This window comes from Penicillium alfredii (genome assembly GCF_028826965.1).
Source record: "Penicillium alfredii strain IBT 34128 chromosome Unknown utg000010l_segment0_segment0, whole genome shotgun sequence".
NCBI classification, from domain to species: domain Eukaryota; kingdom Fungi; phylum Ascomycota; class Eurotiomycetes; order Eurotiales; family Aspergillaceae; genus Penicillium; species Penicillium alfredii.
In genome coordinates, this window is record NW_026622707.1 from 125050 (window position 1) to 145000 (window position 19951).

The following is a 19951-nucleotide window of genomic DNA, read 5'->3' on the forward strand; positions in this document are numbered from 1 at the left end:
TTTTCTGGTCTTTTCTTTTCTTCTACTCCATCCATGCTGGTCTGAGTCTCCACGCCTTTGCAATACGGAGCACCTCCGGCATCATGGAGAACGTCAACGTCGCGGAGTTGGTGGAGCGACTGGGGAGCGATGAAGATGCGGTGCGCAAGATGGCGGTCTTCAAGCTCCAGAATAGCATCGGTGACCCCTCCTTCGCGGACCTCTTCATCACCGACGGAGGATTGACCCGACTGCGGTATCTGACCCTCCACGCGAGCGGGAACACCCTGGCATACAGTCTCACCAGTTTCGCGCGACTCCTCGACGTCGACAAAGGATGGGATTGTGTCGATCAGGAGCTGGTCCAACGAGTATGTGAGCCTCGATCCAAGCGTCTCACTTCCCTGTATTTGAACTGTGTGCGCTGACCATTATCTCGGATATGTCTCAGATTGTTGAGTTGATCGTCACTCATCCGCTGGTCAATATTCTTCGGGGGGCCATGTCGATTCTCGTCTCGATCGTCTCCCACCCGAGCACCGGCAGCCGCTTGTCGCAGGCCGACCTGTTTGGTTTCCGCGCGCTGAAGCCCGCGATTGCCATCTACCCACAATTTTTGGAGATGCTCGTTAGTCGACTATCCTCTGCAGACCACGCCCTATGCGCCAATGCCCTTCAATTAATCAACTCGCTCATGCGAGATTCTATCACCCACGACTCCGAGGCGGAGTGGCCCAAATTTATCCAAAAACTACAAGACTTGGGCGTGATCCGCGCGGTCTATGTCCTCATGCAAGATTCCGCCCTGCAAGACCTCGCGCATCCTTTACTCGAATTTCAAGCTCTCACCAAGGTTCTGCTCCGGAAGTGGCGAGATATTCTCATGTCACAAGAGAAGCCAGAGCACCGACGAGCGTTGAAAGGAATTTACCTGGCCAGCCTCCCCGAGAAGAGCCCTGGTGAGGCCGACAATGACGACGAGACTCGGCGGTCCAAGCGCCACCACCCAGACAGATGGAAACGCCTTGGATTTGAATCGGAGAGTCCGACTATGGAATTTTACGAGGTGGGATTCTTGGGGATGATGGATTTGGCCGATTATGTGCGCAGTCATCAGGATGAGTTCCAGAAAATGCTCCTGGAGCAGTCCACCAAGCCATCCCGCCAGCGGTGTCCCATTGCTCGAGCATCCTTGGCGGTGACGGCCATCTTATACGAACATTTCGAAGTAGACAAGTCCGAGCTGGAGGACTCAAAAAGCTACCTTATGATGGAATCTCGCTCCAGTCTGGACCGATTGTTCAGGCCCCTGTTACTACACTGGACCCGATTGCATGTGGCCGGGCTGCAGGCTTTCTTCCGCCTGTGGAAAGCCACCGCTGCAGAGACAGAGGATCTCGACAAAATCGTGGAGCTTGTCCGCATTCTGGTTGAGTCGGTGGTTGGGGGAGCAGCCCGAACCAAGGACGTCCAGGATGTAGAGGAAGAACTGGCCGACTTTGAGTATCATCGTTTGCGTGAGCTTCAGATGGAGCTGCTGGAACTCACCTATGAAGACGCTTGGGGCCAGCACTTGCGACAGGTGCGTGAGGAACTCCACCACGAGGCTCTTCAATTCGTGAAAGAACAGAGGATCCGATGCTTGTTGCAAGGCGTCTGGTTTCCTCTAGATGTAAATTCGCGGTCAGAATCAGGCCCAGAAAAATCCACCGCGTCACACCAATATGTGCAGCTGTCGCATAATCGACGATATTTGCACTTTGGGAAGTTTGATTCCATAGGCAACCGAGCGCCAGAGCTCGACACTCTACCAGAAAAAGTAAGGCGCCCTCTCCCGTCTTTTTGTTTCTCTTGCGGTGCTAATCTCGTGGGTAGTCGATCTCTCCATCGTTTCATCCGTGGTCTCCAATGTCTCTACCGCCCCCGATCATTCCTCTTCATCCACCGTCAAGACCGCACCTCGTCAACCCTCCACCAAGATCACCATCCACGGCTACGCGTCTTCGGGTGCCACAGGCCATACAAAAGGCCATGGTCATGTCCGGTCGGGCAGCAGGACCACCCAGAAGGAGGTTGTTCTCCTCACGCTGCGCCCTTCGTCCCACAGTGTTGCCTCTGAATGGTTAGATGGTCTGCTTATGCTGCTTAACCAGCAGCCGATCACGGCAGAGACGACTAAGTTGATTGACCTTGTCAGCAACTATGGACTGAAGATCCGTCTGCTCAACGTACGGTTTGACGATGCTACGTTCGCGGGCGAGGCCCCTCCAGTTCCCTCGCGCCATGGCCTGGATGAGGATTACTTCTATGATGTTTTTGGAGGCGCTTAAGTGGGCGTGAAAGTCCAGCTGTCCGTTGATTGTCTTTGTTTTCCGGTCGACATGAAACTGTCAAATATATACAGATATACCCATTGTGACCGGTTGTGTGATATGTATCGAGTTCCATTGAACGTGTTGTGCTTCTAGATGTAGTTATTGTATTTACTACCCCGAGAACAGTCTTCTCCTGGCCTTTTTTTTTTCTTTTGGTTGTGTTGTTGTTGGACTTGTCTCCTATGAAGCTCCTTCGCTGCCGTCGAGGGTGGATCCCCCATGCTTGGCGTCATAGGCTTATCGCGTCTTTCTCACTTCCACCCCTCCAGCACGTATGACTTTTGACCATGTCCCATGATGGACGGCCGTCCCTCCAAGAGACAGCGCAGATCAGGTTGTTCAGAAAGTGAATCGCAAGGCGCATCGGGGAATTCACGCCCGGCCAACATCAAACCGTTCGCTCTTTCATCGCGTCCCAAAGCTCGCTCGCGACCTTCGGCCTCAGCTCCGTCAACTCGCGTTCCCTCGTCCTCCCCATCGCCTACGAAAAAGTCCGGAACCTCGCCCAAACAGACCCAATCCAAGTCGTTACACAACTTTTTCCAGCCGGCTACGGACGGGCAACGATGGTCCTCGCAAAAGTTCGAGGCCCCAGCACTCGGCTCGGTAACAGAGGCCGCTCTTGAGGATGATGCCATTGAGGACGACTATGACTCCTACGATGAAATCTTTACTCAGCATATGGTGGGGCGGCCGGCGGGTGTGACAGACGACGCCAATTCCACTCAGGAGCGTCGGATCGGGTCAAAACAGACAGCTAATCCACGGAAAAAGACTCATCACTCCAAACGATTTGTCTTGCCCGACTCTGATCGAAGTACTGCCACTCAACCCAGTGCAGCTCGCTCAAGGGATTTGGACCAACTTCCGTGGTCGCAACGGTTCGCGCCGTCGAATCTGGACGAGTTGGCCGTTCACAAGAAAAAGGTCTCCGATGTGCAAAATTGGCTGGAAGACGCTTTTGCGGGAAGACGAAATGAGGTGAGTGTCGTACTTAATTCTAGCCCTTGGGGGGGACGGGAGAGGGTTTGAAGATCCACTGACGAGACCAGAGGCTACTCGTCCTACGAGGCCCCGCGGGGAGTGGAAAGACGACGACTATAACGCTGCTTTCAGAATCACTTGGATTCGACATTGTCGAGTGGAAGAACCCTCCGGTGTCCGAATTTACAGCCCGGGATTACATGCCCGTTAGCGCCCAGTTCGAGGAATTTCTAGGACGCGGCGATCAGTTTGGAGGACTAGATCTTGAATATATTACCAGCGTTGATCCGAATACTGGGGAACGCGACTCACATTCTCGCTACCGCATTCTCCTAATTGAGGAGTTCCCCGCCGCACTGAACCGCGCATCATCCAGCCTCACAGCCTTCAGAGCTTCACTTCAGCGTTACCTTGCTGCGTCACCCGGTCCACCCGTCGTGATCGTCGTGTCCGAGACCCTGCTCAGCTCGGCATCGTCGATTTCAGACAACTTGACGGTGCATAGGTTGCTTGGGCCAAGCCTGTATAATCACCCCATGACAACAATGATCGACTTCAATAGCATTGCACCCACATTTATGCTGAAGGCCCTACGGTTGATTCTCGAACGTGAGGCTCGAGCATCAAGACGTGTCCATATACCTGGTCCAGGGGTCCTGGACCGGATTTCGGAAATTGGAGACATCCGCAGTGCAGTCTCGTCTCTTGAATTTCTCTGCCTAAAGGGGGATACGGTGGGGAAATGGGGAGGCAGGTTTACCAAAGCAAAGAAGTCTCGAGATGTGGCATTGACGCCGATGGAGCAAGAGTCTTTGAAAATGATCACCCAGAGAGAGGCGAGTCTTGGGATGTTCCACGCCGTCGGAAAGGTCGTCTACAACAAGCGGCTGGATGCAAGTCTGGTGCCAAACGAGATTCTTCCGCTCTCGCCCCCAGATCACCTTCACCACCATCGGCGACCGAAAATTTCGCAGGTGGCAGTGAATGAGCTGGTCGATGAGACCGGAACCGATATCGCAACTTTTATCAGCGCCCTGCATGAGAACTACCCTCCGTCGTGTGATGGAGCTTCTTTCACCGATTACCTCAACGGATGCATCGAGGCGCTCTCCGACAGCGATATTCTCAGCGCCGATCGCAGACCTACGCATGCTGCGCGGGACGGAATCGGAATTGGGGTGACCTCTGTCAACGGAGGAGTTGACGTGCTGCGACAGGAGGAAACCTGCTTCCAAGTGGCATCCCGCGGGCTTCTTTTCGCCCTGCCTTACCCAGTCAAGAGACGGTTGAGCCCTGAAGGTGGACGAAGCCGCGCCGGGGACGCATACAAGATGTTTTATCCGTCGTCCTTGCGCTTATGGCGAGAGTCGGAGGAAATCGACGGCCTGATCGATTCGTGGTCGAGGCTACTGCTCGATCCCTTCAGTCCGCCGCATGACACAATATCTACAACCGAACTCGCAGGTGTCAAATCGTGGAAAAGCCACCGGTTCGGTTCGTTTGGTAAGCCCGGGGTCAGCGATCCGCACTCGACGGTCGTGACCATGATGTCGCGACATGATCTACTGCTCCATCAGCTGCCTTACATGGCCCAAATCCAGCGCCATGGGCCAGAGAGCTGGCAATTGGATAAGATTACGAATATTCGGACCAGTGACAACCTTCGTGATGAGGGCATCGACGAGCTGGAGGACCTACCACAGCCCCAGATGCCCCATCACAGGAGCAATGCGTTTGGGCCTCGGATGCAAGAGGAAGAGAAGCTGATTCTTAGCGACGATGATATTGTGGACTGAAACACGTAGGACTAGTGTCTTGTAGGTAGCCTCAAAATGCATTTAACCTTCAACCATTCCAAGTCCAGTTGATTTGCCAAGTAACGTGCGCCGATCACTCCCATCTTATCTTTGGCCACGTCGCCTTGGGCGGGGAGAGACACCAACACCACACCTTCTCTTCCTCAGTCACCCACCGGGAGGATGCTGGATGACAATGGCCCGTCCCGCAGACACGACGCCTACGCGGTCTATCAATTACAGGACTTTAGAAATTATCCCGCCCTTGGTCTGCCAAGGAAGTCCGAGGACACCAAGATCGATGTATTGAGAAAGGATGCGGGCTTGGTGGCAGCGGCGGTGCACGCGACGGTCCCCAGTTGGACCACCGTGGTTTTAATGGTCTCGTTGATCTTTGGGGGTTGTTGTGCCAATGTGAGTGCATGGCTGGAAGATGTCTTGAGGGACGCCACTGACTTGAGCAGGTCTTTGCACTCGAGGCGATCATCAAGTAAGATTGTTGCCCCCAAGTATCGTCCAGTTTCCCGATCCTCTATACTGACCATCCATCCCAGAGAACAGCCCACGGCCGGTAAGGACCCATCCTGAATGATGTTGTATGGAAACATGGTCCCCGGGATCCTAATCGCGTTGCTATAGGTCCCCTGATTACCTTCGCGCAATTCGTGCTGTGCGCAGCCTTTACCTTACCCAGCTTTCTGTCCCTTTCCGCCGGCCCTCGAGCGTTCTTCCTCAGCCCCCGGGTCATTCCCCTTAGGTCATGGCTGGTCTACACCGCGTTTTTTGTAACGGTCAATGTGTTGAACAATTGGGCCTTTGCATACAAGATCTCGGTGCCACTCCATATCATCCTCCGGTCCGGTGGCCCTGTGGCGTCTATGGTGGTTGGATATCTTTTCAATAACAAACGGTATTCCCGAGGCCAGGTCCTTGCGGTGGCCATGCTGACCCTGGGCGTGGTCGCCGCCGCGTTAGCGGATGCACAGGCCAAGGGCCATTCGATGGCATCTGCGGGCACGGGAGTGGCCATGACGACCACTGCGACGGGGTTCATCATTCTGGCGTTGGCGATGGTGCTGGCAGCCTTTCAGGGCATTTACGCAGACCGGCTGTATGCCACTTACGGCAGAGACCATTGGAAAGAGGCCTTGTTTTACTCGCACACGCTCTCTTTGCCTCTGTTCTTAACCAGCTGCTCCCAGCTTTCCTCTCAATGGCAAAGCGTATCCGAGACACCCTCGCTCCTCTCCAAACTTCCCCTTGGACAGCCAGATCAGCCGGAACTCCTATCGACCTCAACAAGTCGCTCGACTCTGCCGTTGCTGGCACTGGTGCAGAATCATCCGTCGATTCAATCTGCCCTGGGCCGGCTTCCGATCCAAGTGGCGTATCTGATGATGAACGCTCTCACTCAGTATTTGTGCATCCGCGGGGTCCACCTATTGTCCGCCAAGTCCTCGTCGCTGACAGTCACCATTGTCTTGAATATCCGCAAACTCGTCTCTCTCCTCCTATCGATCTATCTATTTGGGAATCATTTGGCCTGGGGTGTGCTGGTCGGCGCAGCTCTGGTGTTTGTCGGTGGTGGTTTGTATGGCTTCGAAGGTGCCCGCCTGAGGAATTTCTCTACGAGAAAAGCTCGGTGAGATCCTTGAGGGTCCGATCGCAGGAATGCCTTCCTGCGGCTACAGGACGGGGACAATAGAATTCCCTAGTATATATCCTTCTCAAATATCATGTGCAACTGGGTTATTCAAGCAAGTAATTGTACATAACTGCAACAAATCACACATCTTTCCAGTCCCGAAATCGTGGAGCATAAAAAACATATATTTGAGGCTCCTCTATAACACCTCGCCCACAATCTTTGCGGCTTCTTTGTATGTCTCCAGCAACCGCTCGCACTTTTCCCTCTCGGCCTTGATACCGTCATCTTCATAGAGCAACTCGCCGAAAAGATCCTCTTTGTAGAGTTCGCTGACTAGTCTATTCTGCACGACGTCTTTGCTATGGTTGACCAGAAGATGCATGATGGCCTTGGGAACCTGGTCGGCAATGGTCTCGCGTACGATGTTGAAGTAGGAGGAGATAAGGCGGCGAATGAGTTCAGTTTCGAGCATCTCACGATCTGTGAGAGCAGGCTCTGCATTTTCATGGGGCTAGAAGAATGGCGGGAATTAGCCAGGGTCTGAAGCGAAATGTCGGAGGGCAAATGGAGGAAACACTCACAAACACAGACACGTCACCACCGTACTCGGGCGGGGCGGTATATTCTTCAGAGGGCATGACAGGCGATCGCATCTCGGCACGGCGAATACTCTGGCTGATGCTAGGTTCACTTGCATGGCCTTGCCGGGATACGTTTATTCCACTCTGCGGAGCAGGGGGCGCATGTTGAGCACCCCCTTCTTTGCCGAAGAAATAGTTCAAAAACGAATCGCGGGCGGTATTGGAGGCACCAAATGCGGCCGAATGGTTCGAGTGTGCCCCGTTCAGACTCGCAGCAATGCCATTCTCTGCGGGTCGACCAACATGAGGAGACATGCTGCGGGCGCCCTTCGTGGACTGACTTCGGATGGGGAGATTTTGTTGTTTGGATTCGGAATGCACTTCTTCCTCATCAAGAGCAGTCGTGCCATTGACCATGCCCAATTCCTTCAGGCGCCGCTTCTCGCGTTTTTTCTTTTCCTCTGCCAACACAGCCTTCCTCTCTTCTTCCTGTTTGTTCTGGATGATGGACGACATCGCGGCGGCAGCGCCGAGGAAATTCGGGTGGTTGGTATTGATGTAGGCTCTCTGGATAGAGATCAAGGATTCCACATAGCCTGAACAGGGCCCCAGGCGTTCGCGGAGCAGATCGGATACGACCTCGATGAGTTTACCTTGGAGTCGGGGGAACCGCAAGAGCTCTTGTGAGCCGCAAGTGTGACAGATCTTGATGAGTTCCTCGTAGACCAATTCCACGCATCTTTGACTGGGTGCCTCAAGCAGTTTGATTTGAGGCTTGACAAGCAGATCAAAGGCCAGCTCCGGGACAAACAGACTCGGACGGGGGCCCGTCGAGTTCCGAATGGCCGTTCGGATGTCGGAGACGGTCAAGTTTTGTGTAGGGTCGACCGTTTCGAGGGAATTGCCAAAAACCGAGTTGAAGATGTAGTAAATCCGCGCTCCTCCGCAGAGCTCCTTGGTCGAGATCTCCGAAGAAGTTCCGTCAATCGACGAGATGAACGAAGAGGCGAATCTGGTCATCAATTGCAAAATCAATGATCCGCGGTGTTCCTTGCCACTAAACTGCTTGTTGCCATAGCTAGCCAATTCTTGTTGCGTCTGACCCATCAAAGTGTTCAGACGAGCCTTGATATCCGGTAACCGGTCGCGAATATGCGACATAAGGGTAGTGTTCAAGGTCTTGGCCAAAAAGTGTGTTCCACACCGAGTGGCCATGTTTCGATACGCAGGATGATGCCGGAAAAACTCCGCCTCTCCTCGCAGAGCGTCGGATAGAGATTTGCCAGACTGGATGTCTTGCTGCGACCGGTTGACCACGCCGATGAACCCCAGCTTCAGAGGATAGACACGCCCGGACAGAATGTCCATCGCATTAGTCCCATGATCCATAAGGTCGAGCTTAGATAGGACCCCAATCGTCCTCCGACCCATAGGATCCACCTGGCGTGCAAGTTTCAGTGCTTCGGAGTTGACCAGGTCGACGTTGGCTGGGGAGACCGCAAGAATTATGCTGTTCGGTTTGGCGATGTATTCCAAAATCAGAGTGCGCGTCTGTTTCTCGATATCGGTCGGCTGGTCGCCGATCGGCACTTTGGTCAAACCGGGCAAGTCCACCAGCGTCAAGTTCAGGACATGAGGCGAGAAGATCTTGAGATTGATAGGTTGTCGGTTGATGCCCTTATTGCTACCTGCTATCCTGGCTGTCTCGGCTTCGATCTCTTGCTTCACCAGCGCAAAGTCATCGAACTTGCGGCCTGGGAGATGGTGGAATTCGGCCCATTCATGCTGGCCGGCAACGCTGGCAGCCGTATGCGGCACGTGGACCTCGTCCGATTCTGGCTTGTCGGAGCGTTCACTGGGTATATTGATCAGTTGCAGAATCAAGGGTCGTCTAGTGACAATGCCACTGCCTCGCGGTAGAAAATCCCGGCCGACGACATTCTCCAATACCGACGACTTGCCGGACGATTGGGACCCGACAACAACCTAGTAACGTAAGCTTCCAGGCGAACGGAATGGCCTCGCGCATCTCAGAAGATCTATTCGGGAAGACGCACAATCTGGGGAAGATCAAGAGAGTCGTTCCCAATGGTATTGAACACCAAGTCCTGCAACTTGTTCACCGTCACAAGCAGGTCCTCACCCAAAGATGCCATGATCAGAAGATGAAGCCGACAGGCTCCCGAAAAGTGGCAGTAATACTCCGGGGTCAGAACCAGAGAGGGGAAAGAAGGCCAGCCGTTCAAGGAGCCGCGTGCAAAAGCCACCTGGGCCGAGCGGCGCCTTCCACGGTTGTTTATGGCACGTGATGCTGAGCTAATGGCTTATGTAAAATACATGGATGATGTCACCTGCGCAAAGGACCGTGGGGAGCTTGAGCCCTCCATAGTACACGTGCATGAATACACATTGACTGAAGTCTAGACAGAATTCTGTTCTCACTAGCTCGGGAGCTTTCTTCGGTTGGGTACTAAGACTCGAGCTTATTTACACGCAATTTTTGGCCTACGCCATGTGATCTTCGTGCTGTCCGCATCCTCACGCATCCAACTGCACATAGTTGGCGGGGAACAGTCCTCGTGCCCCCTTATACTCTCCTAGCCACCAGTCATCGTCGGGGAATTCCTGGAGAACAAGTCCTTTAGCTGCATATTACAAAGGAATGGGGTGGAAAAGCTACACTTACAACGTTCACAATCTGGACGCCCTCGGGGAAGCTGATCTCGTTGTCCTCAGCAGCCTCGTAGTCATACAAAGCCGTGGCAGTTGGCCCTTGAGAGCTTGGGGGAGCAGCGGCCGAAGGTTGGGGTGTGGGCTCCGGCACGGGCTCGGGTTCATGCGTCTCGACCGGCGCGTGTGGTGCAGATTGCTCCTCCACGACCTCGACATAGTTGCCGGGGAAAAGGCCCCGCTCCCCTTGAGCATTGACGCCTAGCCACCAATCTCTGTCCACCATTTCAATCTCAGTCACATAGTCTCCTTCTCTCAGATCAATCTCATTGTCCTCGGCTTTCTCATAGTCATACTGAACCAGGGCCCGTATTCCACCGGGCTGTTGGTCAGGAACGGTAGCCTCAGCTGCAGCACGGCCGATGTCATGCGCACTGTCCTCAATGTCCCTTTCGTCGGGCACAGCCTCCTGGAGGCTTTGAACGGGCATTGACGGGGGTGGAGCATGTTGCTCTTCGTGAGCATCCGCGACGCTGCGGCCAACGGGCATGGCCACTCGAATAGGCGAGCTCTCCCGGACCGGAGGTGTAGGAGGCGTAGGAGAGCGAGGCTGCTGCGGCGGGTCCGGGAGAACCTGCTGAGACTCGGGTGCAGCCTCGGGCTCCGTGGGCCCAGCGGGCAGATCAGGAACGGGGACCGGACGGCTGGCCTGGGGAACTGGCGGAGGAGAAAGCGCAGAAGTATCGTGGGTGAACTGATCGCGAATACCTCGGACATTGGGTTGAGAGCCCTGGGGTTCTGCGTCTTCGAAATCAGTGGCCTTGGCATCCACAGTTTGAGACTCGGTGGATTGATCGTATTTGGTATGAACCGGAGCCCAAGTCTTGCCAGCGTAAGAGCTCTTCCATTCTCCTTGACCGCTAGTCTGGCTCTGGATCGGGGGAGGCGCAGCGCCTCCCGACGGAGCCTCCCCACGCTCTTTGGCTTTGCGTTCGGCCCACAATTGGGCAGGTGTCTTCCCGCCCTCGTCGGCGAACGTTCGGCTTGCAGTGCCTATCGGAGCTGCCGCAGAGGTCGGCTTGGGGCCGAGGGCAGCTGGAACAGGGGGTTTCGTTCCGGTGAAGGATGGACCGCTACCAAACTTCTTTGTAACTTTTGGTTTCGGCAGGTTTGTCAGACGCTCTGCAGAATGTGGCGCCGGTCGCTCGGGCAGTGCCGTTGGGGGCTCATTCTTGACTGTAGTGTTGGGTGCCTCACCCACAGCACCACTGCCCGCACTCTCGGGCTTCTGTGCCCTTGCGCGAATAGCCGAGATGTCAACTTTGCCGACTGGTTCATAGGCTCCTTTGACAGGAGCCGGGCGATCATCTTTGAGCTGGCCGGACTCCGCAGCCTGCTTCCTGATAGCGGCAATATCCACCTTGCCAACAGGCTGGTAGCCACCCTTCACAACATCGCTATGGTCTTCAGTCATGGGAGCAGCGGGTTGTCGGCTAGTCGAGGAAGTATTCGCAGCTTTGAGATCCTGCAGGTTGACTTTGGTGGGTTTATAAGCGGGTTGGACTTTTTCCAGTTGGGTTCGGGTCACCGGAGGCGCATCGGGGCCCCAGCCATCATCATCCAAGGCAGAAGATGTAGGTTGCCTGGGAACAGTCGGAGCTGGGCTCGAACTAATTCCGCCAGTTCTGATCGGAGTAAAAACGGGCTTGCTTGCGACCGCAGGCCGAGGGGCAGACACAGAGACAGGAGCAGGAGACTCGGCAGACGAGTATTTGGATCCGGAGGCATCAGCAACTCTCTGAATGATACCCTCGGGAGACAGATCTCCATCGGCACGGGCAGTAATCTGGACATGATAGCCCTATATTATTGAAAAGGATCAGTCTTGCTTACGGGTAAGGGAAGGGGGTTTCTGAAAAGACGCCTCTCACATGTAGAAATTTGGATACGACGGAGAGGTGGCTAGTAAAGTATCCCTTTGTCCTCTCGGGCACGCCCTCACCACACCACGCGATAAGGACGTTTTTGGGCAAGCTCGTGTTGGGATCTGTCACCTTCACATAGGCAAACTGCACCTTCCCTTCGGAGAACTCGTCGATGAGATCCACCAATTCACCATCTGGCAAGTTCAAGGGATGTCAGGTAAAAAGCATTTGAGGAGTTTTGTAATAATTACTAACCTCCCGTCGTTTGAACCTTGAGCACACTTTCTTTGTTACCGGCATCTTGCTGGAAGGCATTAACAAGCGGGGCAGACACCGAGAAGACAGCCCATTGAGCATAGGTAGGGGAACCAGCACTTCCAGATGGAAGTGAAGAGTTCACAACTGCCTGGTAGCTTTTCGATATCGAGGGGCCGTTGGACGAAAGATTGAGGGATGCCATAACTTCTGGCGAATGGGGCGGGAGGGGGAGCTGGGGAGAGGATGGGGGCGAGTTCGGATATAACCACGTGTGGAGGGGTATAGAAACTGTGTTTAACGCACATAGTGTCAGTGAAACATGTAAATATCACAAGCCTGAGACTCGCAATGCTGCGGTACCTCGAGGGTTGGGCGGTGGGGTTGCTATGCGTGGCAAAGGTATGAGGTTCAGTTGGGGGGAGACGGGAGATGGGGTTGACGTATACCTAGGTATGGTGGGTAGGGGAGTAAACACAACCTAGGGGCAATGATTTAAATGACAAAAGACGAAACGAGACCCCTCAAGGTGGGATCTGAAGGGTGAAGAGGGAGAGAGAGGGAGAGAGAGAGAGAGAATCACGGAGACTGTGGACAGTTTGAGGATGACAGATGATGGCCAGAAGGTTGATTGCCCGTCATAATTATGGTCGCCTGGGCGGGTACCTCGGCGGTACGAGAGTGGATGGTATTGGTGCTGCGCCCCGTCGATGTACCATACAGGTACATACCGGGCGCGTCCACTTGGATGCCCCATTCGAGTCACCGCGGATCACGGGTTTAAAAAAGATTTCCAGTAGATATCTTTCTTCCCAGGATATATATGATATAGCACATTGTCTCTACCCAAACCTCCCTGTGTGACCTCTTCTGGGTCTCCTGTTTCTACCATGGGCCAATAAATCGATTTCCAGAGCACCGTTCCTTGCGTTTCCCTGCCCTCGTGTGCCTCTTACCCCTCCACCAAGTTGTTATCGCCGTTCGAGTCACTCTTGGATCAGAGACAACCAGAGTGGACTGCACGAAAACAAAAATATAAATAAATAGGCACATCCTCTCTGAAGTCATGGGGTCTCACCATTCCGACAATCTCGGTCTCAATCCGAATGCCAACACATCTGCGATTTCCAACGATGACCCCCCCAGTCCATGAGCCCCGAGCGGTTGGCAAACTCCTCTGGGCCTGAGAATGGTACACATGACATTCTGCCTAGAGATCAACAACAAAAGACTGCCACCTACGACTATGCCTTTGAGAAGTCCATGAGCCACGCTGAGGCGAAGCTCTTCTATCAGCACCACCAGCTCGCGTCGCGAAACGCCGACAATACCTTGTCTTCAAACTCGATGCCAGCGGCGCGCTCTGGTGGTGAAATGGAATTGCCGGGCTACGCCTCAGATTCCAGTCCTCAGATGACCACGAAGGGCGCCACCTCTCAGGAGGGTTCAACGCTTGAGTCAGACCCATCAACTTTGCATTTACGATCTCTGAACGGAAACAATGCTTTCTTAGCGCCCCCTGTTGAGGTTGTTCAAGATGCAAGTCATTCTGCCCAAGGTCAGGCCGTGCCTCTCCGGGCCGCTCATGGACAGGGACCGTACTTGTCGACACCCGAGGAACTACAGAGTGCCAGTATGGGAAATGGTATGGCCCAGGGTGCCAATGGTTTTCCATCTGGCAGCGATGCCGTCACCTCCGAGTTGAGTGCCATCTACCGCAAGATCAAAAATCTTCTGGACCGACGATCGACGTACCTGGAGCTGTCAGTCCAGAAACCCGGTGACGATCCAAGGGACCATCCCGAGTGGGACATCTACCCCCCTCCTCCAGAACCGGCTTGGGATGATGGCAAGGAATATCAGCCCGGCACGGTTGGTGGCCCATCTGATCTCGCGGGAAAGAAGAGGAAGATGGGGCAAGACATTGGGGAAGATTTTGACATGACCGAACTGATGCCTCTTCCTGAAGAATCCTCCTGGACGTATCGGCTGGATGGCAGTAGTGTATTTCAGGTCTTTGATTCAGAGACTGCTGCCAACAACCAGGAGCCCATCGTCCGAATCCCTTCCCTGCGCGATTTCTATATGGACTTGGATGCGGTGGTGGATTTGTCGACCGACGGGCCTGCAAAGAGCTTTGCCTTCAAACGCTTGTCGTACCTGGAAGGCAAGTTTCAATTGTACACCTTGTTGAACGAATACCAGGAGATTGCCGACAGCAAGAAAGTGCCTCACCGAGACTTTTACAATGTGCGCAAAGTGGACACCCACGTCCACCACTCGGCCTGCATGAACCAAAAACATCTTCTTCGCTTTATCAAAAGCAAAATGAGAAAATCTCCTGACGAAGTGGTTCTCTTTCGAGATGGAAAACATTTAACCTTGCGAGAGGTTTTCGAGAGTATCAACCTCACTGCTTATGATCTCAGCATCGATACATTGGACATGCACGTATGTCTCTCTTTCCCCCTCTACTGCTCCTCTTTTGACACCCAATGTTAATTGATTAACAGGCACACACCGATTCTTTCCATCGATTCGACAAGTTCAATCTCAAATATAACCCGGTTGGGGAGTCCCGGCTTCGAGAAATCTTTCTGAAAACAGACAATTATATCAAAGGTCGCTACCTGGCCGAAATCACCAAGGAAGTCATCTCGGACTTAGAATCTAGCAAGTACCAAATGGTCGAGTGGCGGATTTCCATCTACGGACGGTCCATCCAAGAATGGGACAAACTGGCGGCTTGGGTAGTGGACAACAAGCTGTTCTCCCCCAATGTGCGCTGGCTCATCCAGGTTCCGCGTCTATACGATGTGTACAAATCTAGCGGCATGATGGAGAACTTTGAGCAGGTGATTACGAATGTGTTCCAGCCCTTGTTTGAGGTGACCAAGGACCCGTCCAGTCATCCCAAACTCCACGTATTCCTACAGCGGGTGGTTGGCTTCGATAGTGTCGACGATGAGAGCAAGACCGAACGCCGGTTCTACAGAAAATACCCCATCCCACGAGAATGGGATACCAAGCAAAACCCGCCCTACAGCTATTGGGTTTATTTCATGTTCGCCAACATTGCCTCTCTCAACAACTGGCGCAAACGTCGTGGCTTCAACACATTTGTCCTTCGTCCCCATTGCGGCGAAGCAGGGGATCCAGATCACTTGGCCGTGGGCTTCCTCTGCTGCCATAGCATCAGCCATGGCATTTTGCTGCGCAAAGTACCTCTACTGCAGTATCTGTATTACCTGGATCAAATTGGGCTTGCCATGTCGCCCCTGAGTAACAATGCGTTGTTTCTCACCTATGATAAAAATCCATGCGCCAGTTTCTTCAAACGAGGGCTCAATGTCTCGCTGTCAACTGACGACCCGTTGCAATTTGCCTTCACCAAAGAGCCCCTGATCGAGGAGTACTCGGTGGCCGCGCAGATCTACAAATTCAGTGCGGTGGACATGTGTGAGTTGGCCAAGCATTCCGTCGATCAAAGCGGATTTGAGCTGTCCTTGAAACAGAGATGGCTTGGACCGAACTGCCCCCTGCGAGGGGTTGCCGGCAATAATGTGGCGAAGAGCAATGTGCCAGACATTCGTGAGGCATTCCGACATGAGACACTATTGGGAGAATTGGCCTTGTGAGTAATCCTTGATGGAAAGAAAATCATTTGGTGCTAAATCATAGCCTTCTTCGCGGTAGGATCGAGCGGTACACTGGCAGCAGCGCTACCGACGAGAAGAACGGCTTGGCCCCGGGCTTACTTCACACAGCAAAGCAAGCCGCTAGGAAGCCAAGGAGTACAACTTCCATGAATCATGGTACGTCCCCTGTCAGATAAGACATTGCCACCCGGCCAATTCATTTACTCATTCGGCCTTCAGCTCTCCCCGAGCCAGCTCTTCAACAATCATCGGTCTCTTGGCATCAAAGACCAAATGCCGTGTCAGCCGATGATGAGCAGACTTCTCAACCCAAATCGCAAGCTACAAGTCGGGTGGCCGCCACGAATCCCAGTGCACCCTCGGCACAAAATGCTCGATCTCCTCATCTTGCAGCCGGCGAGTTCTCTTCACCTTCCGGCAGTAATACGACTCTTGGGGCAGATGTTACAGGCCCGGGTGGCTTGCCAGAGCAAAAGATCTTCCCGGGCATAGTTCATGAGAGAGTTCGAAAAGGCAGTACACTGTCTCAGCTGTCTAGAGAAGAGCCTGATCATGAAGCACAGCTTTAGGAAAATCAAAGCGGCCATTGAAGATTCCTCCTTTCCCATCTCTATAGACACGAGCTATACAAGACACATGTTTCCCTACTCACCAAGCATGCTAGTATCGGCTCATCATACAACAATATCCTAAACACTAGCTAGAACACAAAAAAAAGTCACAATCATTATCATTAAAGCATTCAGCCTGCCCAGCTCCCTCTCCGTTCAGGCACCCCCCACGTTTCAAGATTGGGTTCATCTCCCGCCATGCTGGGTTGTTGTCGTCCCCATTCATGTATATATAAACGCAGGGCCCTCCATCGGGCACAGGCCCCGGTAAGGTCCTCAGTCCCGGGAGCAACGACATAGCCTTTCGCATCTGCGTACAAGTCATCCCGTCGAAGATCCTCAATCGGAATGCCTGAGATTCTGCTGAGCTCGTAATCATAATATCGTGCAAGGCATGGATAGCCTAAGGAGAGGTAATTGTAGATCTGGGTGACAAAACCGTCGTGAAGTTCATCGGCGATTGTTTTCTCGAGTCGAGAAATTGCAGACTGCCGAGACCCTATGTTGTCCGGTAAAGTTGTGAATCGATTCAATTGAGCATTAGAGCAAGACAAGCCGAGAGTCAAATTCTTCTCGACTGGATGCCGAGTTGTCGGGGTCATGATTCCAGGCGGTGCTTGGGCAACATGTCGTCCACGGTCTTCATCTTTGCGGCATGTCCCCATCCAAAGACCCGCCCCGCGCCCACGTTCTGGACGAGGCGCTGCATACCATAAGCTTCCACAGTCGGTGCAAGACGACATATCAAGCCCTGCCCGAGCAGTTTGAGAACCGCTCTCTCCATGGGCGTGGTCACATATTGTCCCGGTCGGAGACAGGCTGAAGGGGAAAACGATGTCGTCTCCGAGCATCGGTGGACTTGCGCCATTCTTCTTTTGCGCGGACTGATTGCGAGGCAGAACATTGCCATGGACATCAATCACTTGATTGGGCGTGAACCCTGGATTCCCGGATACAACCATGGCCCTCAGCCTCATTTCCGCCTCCTCTTTATGCTGGCGCATATATTCGAGCTCCCAGGAAAGATCTGCAGAAGACTGCCTCCGAGACTTGATATGATAGTTATTTCTGGGGCTATCTTCTTCATCGATGGCGAAATGATCGACAGGTTGATAGACTTGCTCGTTGGGGAAGGCTGCCAGGGCTTGCTCCTTCAGCTGCTGTTGCGCTGAGCGGGCAGCAAGCGAAAGTAAGTATTCCGAGAAGTCCCCGTCGCAGCTTTCACGAAGTGGTCTCCCAACATCCTGGTCTGCTAGAGGTTGAGCAGGAGACCGGGGTGGCGAGGCCAGCATCGATACTGACCCTGCATCATCCGATTCTTGGCTGCTGTTGGAAGGAATTGGCGGGAGATCCGGAACCCGAAATGACTGCCTGCGAGCCTCTTGCCGACGCAGGAGATTGGAGTATGAAAACCTCGATTCGGGGAGCAGAGTTGGAGTATTATTGGGATCTGGTCGGGATGCTAAACTGCCCATGCCCGGTGCGGGGTTCGTGTGATCTACCAGACATGTTGATGGATTCTGGCGGCCGGTTGGCTGAACCCATTCCTTGTTTCTGACTGAGCGAGTTTCGGTTTCAATGAGGTCGGGTTTGAATCTTCTTGAGCCTGCTAGCGCGGCACTAGGAGACTCAGTGGCCTTTTCGTGTAAAGCTGGACCGGCTCTTTTATGATTAGTATTGGTTGTTTCAATTGGCTCCGGCAAGAATCTCCTGGCTGGTTTCTTGGAGACGTCACCAGGATCTTGTTCACGGTCTGCAGCTATGCCGGTGGCTTCCTGGCGGGTCTTGCTTCGTGATGAAGTCTCGATTGGCTCGGCCAGGAATCTTCGGGGCCGAGTGGATGATACCTCACTGTTTGTCGATCCAAATGCACCCTGGTCATCGAGCGAATCTGTGCCAGCAGGTATTGATGTTGGGGGTCTCTGATCCGCCGGTTCATAGGGGTTTGCCGAGTTGTTGCGATGGGCCTTTTCTGGCTGAGGCATGTTTGGTCTCAGTTCTCGTAGCCCAATGCAACGGCCTCACCACGCTCGCTCTCTCCCCCCTCTCCTCTCTCTCTCTCTCTCTCTCTCTCTCTAATTATCGACAAAGCGATCGCCTGGCAAGGAATGGCATCTTTGGGGAGTGGGGTCCTGCGCTATCACAAGGGCGCCTCGGATCGCATCAAGTCAAAGCGATATCACGATTGCGGGGTGGGGAATCTCAAAAACACTGTGGGACACAAAACAATGTCAGTGAAGAATTCAATCAAGAGATCAGCCAAATAAATAATTCATACCAGGCTACCCTCACCACGATATGGCCTTGGACGGATGAAGATGAGGGTGAGGTGCCTGGTGGGAGTTGGGTATCAAGAAAGACGTTCATGGGGTACCGAAGTCGATAAGATAACACCCCATCCATCAATCTTCTTCTTCCCAGCCATTCCCCTCGCATATTCATTCATCATATAAAATATGGGCGAAAAACGCAAGCTCGATTCACCCGAGGATTCTCCAAACCCAGGCCCGTCAAACTTGCCTGATAAGCGGAGAGTCATAGGACCTGCTCTTCCCCCACAATCTGGAGACAGCACACCCAGTGGGAGTGACAGTGAAGATGACTTTGGTCCAAGCCTGCCTCCAGCAGACGGCGTCACTGTCGAACCAGTGAATAATTACAAGCCATCAGTACCCTCCCCTGGTTTGGAGGAGAGTCGGCGGGATCAATGGATGCTACAACCACCGGCACAGACAGACTGGGCGACAAAAATCGATCCAACCCATTTACGAAGTCGAAAATTCCAGACGGGAAAATCGGCCAAGTCCATTCCCAGTAAGACTGATTCATCATGGGTGGAAAGTCCCGAGGATCGAATAAGGCGACTGCAGGATGAAGTGATGGGTGTTGCTGCCACGCCAAACGCACGACAGGATACATCAAGTACAGCTGACGGGGCTAAATCATTGGAGAAGAAGATTCAGAAGTATCGGGTGAGCTAACCTTTCTTGCTCGTGTTGATGCCTGTTTCTAATTGTCTTTTGCTTAGGATATAACCGGGAAGAACGCCCGTCTTGAGCACTCGGAGCAATCTCGCAAAGAAGAGGATGATCCCAGCCTCCGGGCTTTTGATCGAGAGAAAGATATGGCTATTTCGTCCAAGGTTTCCCATGCACAGCGTCGCGAGATGGTGAATAAAGCAGGCGATTACAACACACGCTTCTCAAAGAGTAGCTTTCTGTAACCCTGGGGAGCCTCTGATATATCTATTGGGGCTATGATTGAGCATCCATAGCCTAATTCAATCCTTGATATGTTGAGGGAATTACTTCTATACAATGATCAGGCTAATTGTGATTCAACATATGCAGAAGGAAAGACAAGAGTAGAAGAAGTGATAGCCAGTACTCAGATACACTATGCATCGCTTGGTTGCTCCCGTGAGAGTCCCGAGGTTTTCTCAAATGCCTTCTCCGGAGAATTCACAAA

General features: G+C 53.3%; 7 protein-coding genes across 7 annotated transcripts; 5 read left to right on the plus strand and 2 right to left on the minus strand.

The window, feature by feature from the left end:
* Positions 1–83: 83 nt before the first annotated feature.
* Positions 84–2309, plus strand: NUU61_007594 (ELMO/CED-12 family protein; the record flags this gene model as incomplete). The annotated part of the gene is made up of 3 exons (XM_056658119.1): positions 84–350; positions 431–1798; positions 1932–2309. The coding sequence occupies 3 exons, from the start codon at positions 84–86 to the stop codon at positions 2307–2309; spliced, it is 2013 nt and encodes a 670-aa protein (XP_056508412.1).
* Positions 2310–2651: 342 nt separating this feature from the next.
* Positions 2652–5134, plus strand: NUU61_007595 (uncharacterized protein; the record flags this gene model as incomplete). The annotated part of the gene is made up of 2 exons (XM_056658120.1): positions 2652–3335; positions 3407–5134. The coding sequence occupies 2 exons, from the start codon at positions 2652–2654 to the stop codon at positions 5132–5134; spliced, it is 2412 nt and encodes an 803-aa protein (XP_056508413.1).
* A 183-nt stretch (positions 5135–5317) lies between these two features.
* NUU61_007596 (uncharacterized protein) lies at positions 5318–6780 on the plus strand (the record flags this gene model as incomplete). Its single annotated transcript, XM_056658121.1, has 4 exons — positions 5318–5548; positions 5599–5624; positions 5689–5705; positions 5774–6780. The coding sequence occupies 4 exons, from the start codon at positions 5318–5320 to the stop codon at positions 6778–6780; spliced, it is 1281 nt and encodes a 426-aa protein (XP_056508414.1).
* A 198-nt stretch (positions 6781–6978) lies between these two features.
* NUU61_007597 (Dynamin) lies at positions 6979–12418 on the minus strand (the record flags this gene model as incomplete). The annotated part of the gene is made up of 7 exons (XM_056658122.1): positions 6979–7293; positions 7364–9349; positions 9421–9679; positions 9906–9988; positions 10050–11894; positions 11965–12152; positions 12214–12418. 7 exons carry the CDS (start codon positions 12416–12418, stop codon positions 6979–6981), a joined length of 4881 nt encoding a protein of 1626 aa, XP_056508415.1.
* Positions 12419–13362: 944 nt separating this feature from the next.
* On the plus strand, positions 13363–16441 carry NUU61_007598 (uncharacterized protein; the record flags this gene model as incomplete). The annotated part of the gene is made up of 4 exons (XM_056658123.1): positions 13363–14664; positions 14727–15847; positions 15910–16028; positions 16092–16441. 4 exons carry the CDS (start codon positions 13363–13365, stop codon positions 16439–16441), a joined length of 2892 nt encoding a protein of 963 aa, XP_056508416.1.
* Positions 16442–16614: 173 nt separating this feature from the next.
* Positions 16615–18468, minus strand: NUU61_007599 (uncharacterized protein; the record flags this gene model as incomplete). The annotated part of the gene is made up of 1 exon (XM_056658124.1): positions 16615–18468. One exon carries the CDS (start codon positions 18466–18468, stop codon positions 16615–16617), a length of 1854 nt encoding a protein of 617 aa, XP_056508417.1.
* Positions 18469–18939: 471 nt separating this feature from the next.
* Positions 18940–19706, plus strand: NUU61_007600 (GPALPP motifs-containing protein 1; the record flags this gene model as incomplete). The annotated part of the gene is made up of 2 exons (XM_056658125.1): positions 18940–19455; positions 19512–19706. 2 exons carry the CDS (start codon positions 18940–18942, stop codon positions 19704–19706), a joined length of 711 nt encoding a protein of 236 aa, XP_056508418.1.
* Positions 19707–19951: the final 245 nt, after the last annotated feature.